Consider the following 10,551-nt stretch of genomic DNA (forward strand, 5'->3'; position numbering starts at 1 on the left):
TAGAGATAAGTCCCTTGTCAGATATGTCATTACCAAATATTTTTTCCCAATCTGTAGGTTCTCTTTTGACTCTTGGAGAAGTCTTTGGAAGCACACAAAAATTTAACTTTTAGAAGGTACCAATCATCTGGTTTCTCTTCTGCTGTTTGTGCATTTTGAGTTATGCTTAATAGTCTATTTATGCCATATATTAGGGCCTCTAAATTTGCCCCTAGTTTTTGCTTGAGGAACTCCATAGTTTTAGGTTTCACATTTAAGTCTTTGATCCATCTGGAGTTCGTGTTTGTGTCTGGTGTGAGGTACAGATCTTGTTTCGTTTTTCTGCAAATGGATCTCCAGTTTTGCCAGCACCATTTATTAAACAAACATTCTGTTCCTCATTTAATGGATTTTGGGCCTTTGTCAAAGATCATAGATCAAAGATCATATGGTCATAGCTGACCATAGTTCGATGGATCTATTTCTGGGTTCTCAATTCTATTCCATTGGTCTGTGTATCTGTCATTAAACCAATACCAGGCAGTTTTGACTACTGTGGCTGTATAGTACGTTTTGAGATCCGGCAGTGTGAGACCTCCTACTTTGTTGTTGTTCTTCAATAGTGCTTTGCTTATCTGAAGTCTCTTTCCATATAAAGTTAGTGATTGGTTTGTCCATATCCCTAAAGAATGTTGATGAGATCTGGATTGGATTGCATTGAATGTATAGATTGCTTTGGGTAGATTTGACATTTTCCTAATATTCAGTCTTCCTATCCATGAGCATGGGATCTTCTTCCTTTTATGTAGATCTCTTACTGTTTCTTGAAGAAGTTTTTTATAGTTTTCTTTGTACAGGTCTTTTGTGTCCCTGGTGAGATTTATTCCCAAGTATTTTATTTTTCTGGTAGTTATTGTAAATGGTATTGATTTCCTTATTTCTTTTTCAGCAATCTCTTTGCTGGTGTAGAGGAATCCAACGGATTTTTGGATGTTGATCTTGTATCCTGCCATGATGCTAAATCTCTCAATTAGTTCCAGTAGATTTTTAACTGAGTCTTTTGGGTTTTCTCTTGGGTAGAGGATCACATTATCAGCAAACAGGGATAGTTTGAGTTCTTCCTTGCCAATTTGGATGCTTTTGATTTCCCTTTCTTGCCTTATGGCCCTGGCTAGGGCTTCCAGTACAATGTTAAAAAGTAGTGGTTATAGCAGGCATCCTTGTCTGGTTCCTGTTCTCAAGAGGAATGGTTTCAGTCTCTCTCCAATAATGTTGGTTGTTGGTTTTGCATAGATGCCCTTTATTATGTTGAGGAATGTCCCTTCTATTCCTATTTTGCTGAGAGTTTTGATCAGGAATGGGTGTTGGATTTTATCAAATGCCTTTTCTGCATCAATTGATATAATCATGTGGTTCTTCTCCTTTGTTTTATTTATGTGGTGGATGACATTGATTGTTTTTCTAATGTTGAACCATCCCTGCATACCTTGATATGAACCCCACTTGGTCATAATGAATGATTTTCTTGATATGTTGTTGGAGTCTGTTGACTAGGATTTTGTTGATAGCTTATTATTTTCATAGTGGTTTCATGAGTCATAATGGACTTAACATTAAAGAAGACTATTTGCTTTGTTATATGTGTTGCTTTGAATTAAAAATAATCAAATTAGCAAGAGTAATATATAGTAAGTTTATTACTTTTACTTAGCTAGATACATAATGTGATTACTTATATTTTCCATTAAACCATCTCAAAAAAATGGGAGTCAAAGAAAAATAAAACATTAACAAAAGTTTTTTTTGTTTAAATGGAAATGATGTAACTAAAATTTTTTTTTGCAGTGTTTCCCTCCTTCCTCCCCTCCCCCCCCCAAAAAAAAACTCACTGCTGTTAAGTTACATCTCACTCATAGTGACACCTCCTTGGGTTTCCCAGGTGGTATCATTACAGAAGTAGATTGCCCAATCTTCCTTCTGAGGAGTGGCCGGTGGGTTTGAACTGCTAGCCTTCTGGTTAGCAGTCAAATGCCTTAGGCACTGCACCACCAGTGTCCCACCCCTGGCAACCAACGTTTCCTTCCATAAATAAATCTTTCCTTGACTTTTTATGATAATGAACTAATACAATATTTGTCCTTCTGTGATTGACTTATATCACTCAGCATAACGTCCGCCAAGTTCATCCATGTTATGCAGTGTTTTGCAGATTCTACATTATTCTTTAGTGTGTAATTAAATTTTATAAGTTATATAAAATGTGGACATATGTTTTTTTGTTTTTTGTTTTTTTTGTTACTGATGTGAACTGATTTTCTTTTTCTGTTTGTTCCATAGGACAATTCTATTCCGAAATGATCCATAACTTGCTTCACCCAGTTCTGCAAAGCAAGGACTGTAATTTGGTTCGATATAATGTCATTAATGCATTGCCCAATACAGCTGATTCACTAATTGGAAGAGCTGCCCATATAGCTGTTCTTGATTCAGAAATATTTTTAGAAAAATTCTTTCTGGTTGCTGCCCTCAAATATTTCCAGTAGGATAAAAGCATTGTTAAGAGACTTGACAATTACCTCATTCAACAGTGATTCAAATAATGTATTATATTAAACTGTAGATGTTGATAAGTTCTAAGAAATATTTATACCTTTTTATATGGAAGATAATTTATATCATCCAAGTTTAGAGCTTTTTAAAACATCAACAACTTTACTTTCTAGGTAATGTGGCTGTGCAATATTTTTTTAATTTTATCTTTTTACTTTTCTATTACTTTTTCATATATTTTGCTACCTAAATATTTCAGTGAAACTTTAAGCCCACATGTACATCAAATTATTATTGACTTTCCACAATTCTTACATCAGATTACATCATATTAGAGTCCATTATTGCTAGAATAGCATGGGATTTTGAATTTTCTAATATTGAGGTATTATTTAGTTAATTATAAGTTTTGCGTTTAGCATTTTACTATGTTTTAACTGGAAATAAAATGGCTGCTAAAATATATTTTTTGAAATCAATATCTGTAGCCCTAAAATGTACCTTTATTATATGATCAAACCAAGTAGTTCATATATGACAATGTTATTAAAATTTTCTATAAAGTCATTGTTGCTATAAAACATATTGTCATGCCTATTAAAATATATTTTCTACTGGTTATTTCAACATTATTTCTCATACTGATTTTTATTACTGGAGCTTTTCATGGTCATGGTAGCATCATATAAATATTTTTGAATGTTTGAATGCTCTCTGCTTTGATTTGGTTGGAATTTTGCTAAATTTGGTAATGTTGCTTGAACTTTCTGACTACATTTCTTTTACTTTTTCATGAATTCCCTTGTATGTACATACAACAGTGGTTGAAATTTCTGAAATACTTTTATGAATTTAAATAATTTTTAAATATTGTTAAAATTTATTGAACTGAAGTAATGTAAATAAAATAATTCATGTTAAAATGGAGCAAAATAATTAACTTTACATGTTTGGTGATATTGATGCAAAAGTTTTTGATATATTTAGATGTTGAGTCTTTTGACTTTACTAAAGGTGCTGAATAGCATTAAAATGACTATTTTCCTTTCTTCTTTCACTTGTGAAAATAATAAAGCACTAATGGTAGATAGAGGTTCTGTTTGCATTCACCAGTTGTGATGGACAGGTTTTATGTATTGTATAAATTGGTGCATGTTTATTTTTAGCATTGTGTTATTGCTTCTGGTGTTAATAAATGAACAAAATGACTATCTAGAGGAGCAGCTAAAACACTTGCAAGCCTTTGCTTACTTTTGGAATATTAGGGGTATATATTTTTATTTATAATTTGAAAAGATTATATCAATTAACTCTATAGCCAGCATGATTGTATAACTTATAACCTATGTATAAAGTATTTTTATTATTTTCATCTTTTGTATATATCAGGTAGTTGAAAGGTATTTCATTGATTGCTCTCCATAATTATTTACTTTTTAAAAAGTACTTGAAGATTCATAAATTGTCTAAGTGATAATATACCAAGTGCATTATAACTGGAAATTTATGCATTATCCACACACATTTTTCAACTTTCATTTTTCATCTTCACTTACCTTGGCCCTGAGTTTGAAATAATTATGTTTATTCTAAGTTTGAATAATCTGGATTTATCAAAGGTTGTACTTACTCATAATTATGTTAATAGAAAAATAGTGTTTAAAGGTAAATAGTCCTTATGATCAAGTCGATTGGTTTGTTGGTGGTTGTTTTAATACAGTTTTAAAATCATATCAATTATCATGGTTTAAAATATAAGAGCTTTGACTTCTGATTTACCTGTTCAACTCCAAATTCAGGTGGAGGGGATGATGATTACCTGAAACAGTATAATTGATTCTTAGAGAATGCATCTCATTAAAGTATATACAATGAATATTCTTGGTTGCAAACAAAAGAAAGAAATTATTAACCAGAAGAAGAATTTATTGGGAGAATATCAGATAGCTCACAGAATTGATGAAAAGGCTGGAGAGCCCAGGTTTGGAAAACAGATATAAAAGGAAGCTAGATGACCAAACTCCTAGCCAAGGGCCACTCAAGAAGAGCTGGAAGATTTGTGTATACTTCTGCTGGCTAAGATGCCTCTGAAAATCAGATTCCAAACACTTACTTGTATCACTCATTCCATATTCGGAGTCTGATGGAAATGTCCAATTGACCAAGCTTTATCTTGTGCCAGCAGTTGAGTTCTCAGGCATAAAAAACAGATTCTACAGACATATGAAATGAGTTTGATGACTAAGCAAAAAACATAAAAACATCACAGATCTACTCTAGTCCATCTCTGGCTTTCCAACTTCCATGTACACCATTCTTACCATATTTACCCATTTAAAATGCTGTCTACCACTATCTCTCCGTCCAGCCCCAATTCCAGTCCTTTGTGTGATGTCCATTTCTCCTCTGGTTCTGTAATGATCTTGTCTCAATAGTTTGCAACCTGCAGACAAAATCATGCCCTAACTTCTATCTCCTTATAGAGCAGTGTTATAAGCTAGGAAGGAAAAGGGAAATTAGTTAAATGTACAAACATGCATGACCCAGTAAGGAAGGAAATACAGGTAGACCAGTGCTTTGCAACCTTTCTTGGAGAGAATCACCTGAAGTACATGTTAAAAATACAAATTCCAGGGCTCTATTCCAGGACAACTCAATAAATCTCCAGGATAGGGTGCAGGTGTTGTTGTTAATGTGCCCTCAAGTCAGACCCAGCTCAGCGACCCCTCCTTGGGTTTCTGAGGCAGTATCACTATGGAAGTAGATTGCCCAATTTTCCTTCCGAGGAGTGGCTGGTGGGTTTGAACTACCAGCCTTCTGGTTAGCAGTCAAGTGCCTTAGGCACTACACTACCAGGGCTTCTAGGATACAGGTAGCAGCATGTTTTAAACTTCTTTGATAAGAAGTTCCTCTGGTAAGTACAGCCCTCAGTTCTGCCACTGGTTATGAGTCTAGCACGACTGCCATCCATTCTCTGTGTCTTTTGTATTAAATTAGTGGCTCAACTAATCGATTTCTTTATCTAATGTGCAACCCATGGATCTGAAAGATCTCAGCATTGGGTGTTTTGCCCAATTAGTGTTTGCCCGGTTTTTACAATTCAGTATGATATTGTGAGGAATTATTCCAGATCCCTGAGTTCTAGTCATGATCCTCTCCCTACTCCCTTTTCCTTGAGGACTTTGAGGACCAGCCACTCCAGCTAGCACCATAAGTGCTTTTTTTTTAACTTTTTCTAGGAGAATGAGCTAATAATTTCAAGGGGACAGTCTCAGCTTCTAAATTTAGGGAAAACAGCATTGTGTCCCCTAGTGGAAGCACTCCTGCTCTAGGTGCTAAACTTGTTAACAGCAACAGAAACTGGAATCATGAAGATGGATGGCAAGATGTGTGACGGTCTGAGAGTGCCCTACTTTCTTAAGTTAGCTTGCTTTAGTCATGGATGCTGTACAGGATACTCCTGGGTCAAAGATAAGTCTGTATTACAGTGAAAGTTGTAGCCAGAGTGTCAGCATATTTGCACTGGTTCCTGTAGCCCCAACTCCCACTGTGCAATGCAGAAGGCCAAATGACACTTATATACATGGTGGGTTGCATTATAGGAGAACTCAGGGTCAACTGCCAAGCAGTTTTTAATAAACAGCAAACATTTCAGCAAGTGGCAAACAAGCCAGACCCTCTTCCCTAGGGAAGCAGCAGGTAAATGGTAGTCAGCCTGTGGTTGCCTTGACCTACTTAGTTACCTATATAACTAGCTACAGAAACTACTCAGGATCAAGGGATAAATGAGGTTTGTACTCTGGCACACTCAGCAATAATATGCTGGGATGCTCAGGGCTCATGGCCGACCAAATACATGGACGTCAGAAGTAATAGGCACCAATCCTACTCTTTTGATCCTGTTACTCAGGCAACAAGAGATAATACCGAATACTGTTAGTTGTTTGGAGCATAAGCCAAGTCCTTTAAGAAAGCATCCCAAAGTGCATTTACTTGCCTGTTCTAAAGCTACACCTTCAATAAGTCTGTCCGTCATTCTATAAGACCAGTTGCTTCTAGATAATGGAATGTAAAGACCGGTATCAATCCACACTTTAAATATTACACAGGAAATTTAGTTTTTGTTAAGAAGTAATGTGTGGGCTGGTGTATAAGGTGTATGGCATATAGGACATTCAGTAAGTCCACAGGCGGAGTATATACAAGGAACAAAGAAAGCAGTCTAAATCCAGAATAACTGTACCTACTAATTGTTCCTACTAATTGCTATCCCCTTCATGATGATGTAATCAGACCTGCTGCTGTTGGTAGGTGCTGTTAAGTCAGCTCCAACTCAGCAACCCTGTGTACAACAGAACAAAACACTGTCCAGTCCTGGACCAGCCTCACAATCCTTGCTATACCTGAGCCCATCGTTGCAGCCACTGTATCAATTCATCTCATCAAGGGTCTTTGCCTTTTTCTCTGCCCCTCCACTTTACCAAGCATGACGTCCTTCTCCAGGGAATGGTCCCTTCTGACAACATGACCAAAGTGGGAGAGATGAAGTCTGGCCATTCTCACTTCCAAGGAGAATTCCACTGCACTTCTTCCAGCACAGATTTGTTCCTTCTGGCAGTCCATGTTACTTTCAGTATTCTTCGCAAACATCACAACTCAAAAGCATCACCTCTTTGGTCTTCTTGATTCATGGTGCAGCTTTCACATGCATATGAGGTGATTGAAAATACCATGGCTTGGGTTGGGTACACCTTAGTCTTCAAAGAGACATCTTTGTTCTTTAGCACTTTAAAGAGGTCATTTGCAGCAGATTTGCCCACTGCAATACATCATCTAATTAGTTGACTGGTGCTTCCATTGCTGTTGATTGGGGATCCAATCAAACCTGCTACCTAGGCTATCTTAAACTACATTAGGGAATCAGGTTGGTCATGGCCGTTGGCAAGTATGTTGCTAGCTAGTCAGCCTTGGCAGAAGAAAAGACTGTGAAAAGTACATGCATTTTTCCATTCTTCCTCAGTGCAGGGGAAAGAGGCTGACTCTAAGATGGCCTTTGAAGATCTCTCTACCTTCTGGTGTTCATGCCCCTCCTTTTGAGTGTGGGTTGAACATGTTGACTCACTTTTAATAGAATACAGCAAAATTGGTGGGATGTCACTTCTAAGATTAGAATACAAAAAGACTAGGTTCCATCTTGAGCACTCTCTCTTGCTCTCTTATTCATTCTGCAGAAACCCTACTGCCATCTTCTAAGCTGAACTTTAGAGAAGCCACGTAGCAAGGAACTGAGGGAGATTTCTGGGCCAAAGCCTGAGAAAACCAAATCCTGCCAATTATCATCTGCATGAACTTAGAAACAGCTCCTCTTCTGGCTGCCTTTTATAAGAGACTGGAGCCCAGCCTGGAGTTTGCAACATTCTGAAAGACCTTACACCAGAGGCATCATGGCTCCTGGACTCCTAACCCACAAAAAAGGTGAGCCATAAATGTTTGTCATTTTAATCTACTAAATTTTAGTATAACTTGTTAGGCAGCCATGGATAACTCATTCAGTCATCTTGTTCTGTATAAGAGCCCTTCTGGAATGAGAATCTTTGAGGATTCAGTGGGACACAAATGTTCTCATGCTTTGGGCTCATACTTCAAAGAACTATTCCAAAACCTTCACAACACAGTCCCTGACAAACCATCAGTCACTGTCCATGAAACGATACAGATCTTTACCTCAGGCCATATCACCTTTCAGGCAAAGTGTACAAGATAAATTAAGTTCTGTCCTCTAGGAGGATATTTTTCTCTGCTGTTCCTTGAGGGCTCTGCTAAATGGGGCTCTAAATGCCAAAGCAGTACTGCTGGCAGCCGTGTCAGCATATTTTAAGCGAAACCATGTTTAATACATCTTTAAAGTTTTTCTTCAGTCAGCTGGTCACAAGGAATTCATCATTAAGCTGTAGATAGAAGCTAAGGGTAAGAACTATAATGTAGAAGTATAAACTACCTGTTCATGAATATTGCTTAGCTTTGGCCCTGTCCTGTATATGCCACTTCCACTTTTTGGAAATACTCCTTATCCAGGTGGTTGTAGTTTGATGTCCTCAAGTCAATTCTGACTCACAGTGATCCCATGTGGCAAAGTATAACTGCCTCACATGGTTCTTTTTTTTTTTTTGGCTGTTATCTTTGCCAGAGAGGATCACCAGGTCTTTTGTCCCTGAGGGAGCTCTGGTGGCATAGTGCCTAAGACATTTGACTGCTAACCAGAAGGTTGGCGGTTCAAACCCACCAGCCACTCCTCAGAAGGAAGATTGGGCAATCTACTTCCATAGTGATACTCCCTTGGAAACCCAAGGAGGAGGGTTCACTATGAGTAGGATCCAACTCCACAGCAGTGAGTTTCGTTTTTTTCTCCCTAAAACTGTTTGGTGGGTTTAAAGCCTTTCAGTGAGCAGCCAAGGCTTAACCATTGCACCACCAGGGTTCCTTCCTTATCTACGAGGACCAAATAATTGATAGTTCATGATGAAAACTTAGATTGCATGGTCACTTGATGTCACATGGTTAGATGCTACCAGGGCCCAGTGACTAACCAACAACTTAAAAAAAGTCCTATAGGACTTCCAAAAGTTACATAAAGCATCTCGAATGGCCACATACACTCCAAACACCAGTGGAGTTGTTGGAATTTAAGGGCCATTTGGCAGAGTTACTTGCACTGCAGCCTGGTCTAGATGGAGAGAGCCTTTTTACTCTGCACAACACTCAAAGATGTCACCTTCAGGTCTGACCCATCCGTACGTCAGAACAGACGAATTAGGAGCTTTCCAACAGGTAAGGAGTTTGTTGTTTTGTTTTTAGGGGTCCAGGACCCAAGATCACCAGCGGCCCAAGTAGCAAAAATTACGCTTCCTCAATCTTTTGATGTGGATTCTGCACGTAAAGCAGTAGATGCCCTGCGTGTACCACTTCACGACAGAAACCTGTTTTTGAACAGATTTAAAACATAAAAGAGGGGAGTCAAAAATAGTCAATTTTGAATCCTGTAAAAAGGGTTTTCCAAGAGGCCTTTTTTCTCAGAGTGAGAGGCATGAAGATAATTGCTCCTTTATCCAACCAGGCTTAATCTTGGGTTTTGATGAACACTGAGCTGAGGAGGCTAAATTCAGCGCTCGATGATCGTTTTGGTTGCTATTGGTTAGAAAACTGAGTTCTAGCCCAGCTCTGGTGTCTTCACAAGGCCCTCCCCTCTTTCCCAACAGTGCCTGAGCCAAGTAGGCCGATTCTTGGTCCCGCCCACCACCGCCCCGTGCAGTGTGACGAGGCCTCATCTCCCATGGCCACGCCCCTCACAGCCCAGTAGTGTTCCTGTTAGCGTCCTGCGGCCCGAGACGCAGCCGCCGGCTCCCTCCCCTGGCAGGGCCAGCACAGACGCTGCGGGAGTCGGCGCCATGACCGTATTGGGCATTGCTGGGCGCCTCGGCAGTGTCTGGGTCCCCACCTGGAGAGCTGCAAGTAAGGATCCTAGCTCTGGACTCAGGGTCGCGGGCGGGAACATGACGGCCCGGAAGCCGCGAGAAGCGACCCCCGCGGAGCAAGCTGATTGTCTCTCGGGCGTTCGAGGGCGCTGGGAGCCGCGGAGCTTTTCTCCTTCGACTGGGCTATTCGCTCAGCCATGTCTCTGGGCAGGCCCTATCACCTGGGCAGTTCTCGGGTGGGGAGAGAGGTGGTAGATCCCAAAGGCCGTTTCAGCTTGCGCTCTGGCAGGGAGGGGTTGCGGAAGTCCCAAGTTGTTTATTTGGGAGCTCGTAAGGGCGCACCACACTTCAATGTCTGTGAAAAAAATGAAAAAGAGGACCCTTCGGGATTGAGACTCATTCCTTTATTTACAACATTCCTCTTTTCAAAAAGGATTTATGGCAGTTTACGTTATTTAAAATACATGTACAAGAAAAGTGCAGAAATGGGCCCAAAACAAATAAGTGTAGTAAAAAGCAGATGAAGCCGGGAATGATTAGTACAGAAAAT

The 10,551-nt window shown here is 39.2% G+C and overlaps 1 protein-coding gene and 1 non-coding gene across 2 annotated transcripts in view; one reads left to right on the forward strand and one right to left on the reverse strand.

Moving 5' to 3' along the window:
• The window catches only part of FAM135A (family with sequence similarity 135 member A), a 175,469-nt gene extending 172,947 nt beyond the window's left edge, over positions 1-2,522 (forward strand). The window contains exon 19 of the mRNA XM_042781564.1: positions 2,317-2,522. Within this exon, the coding sequence (XP_042637498.1) occupies positions 2,317-2,522 (206 nt within the window). The remainder of the gene's footprint in view (positions 1-2,316) is intronic.
• Positions 2,523-9,381: 6,859 nt separating this feature from the next.
• LOC122150401 lies at positions 9,382-9,513 on the reverse strand. Its single transcript, XR_006163646.1, has one exon. It is a non-coding gene; the product is annotated as a U11 spliceosomal RNA (small nuclear RNA).
• Positions 9,514-10,551: the final 1,038 nt, after the last annotated feature.

This window comes from Orycteropus afer, unplaced genomic scaffold (assembly GCF_000298275.1).
Source record: "Orycteropus afer afer isolate SDZICR_OR568_19922 unplaced genomic scaffold, OryAfe1.0 scaffold00133, whole genome shotgun sequence".
NCBI classification, from domain to species: domain Eukaryota; kingdom Metazoa; phylum Chordata; class Mammalia; order Tubulidentata; family Orycteropodidae; genus Orycteropus; species Orycteropus afer.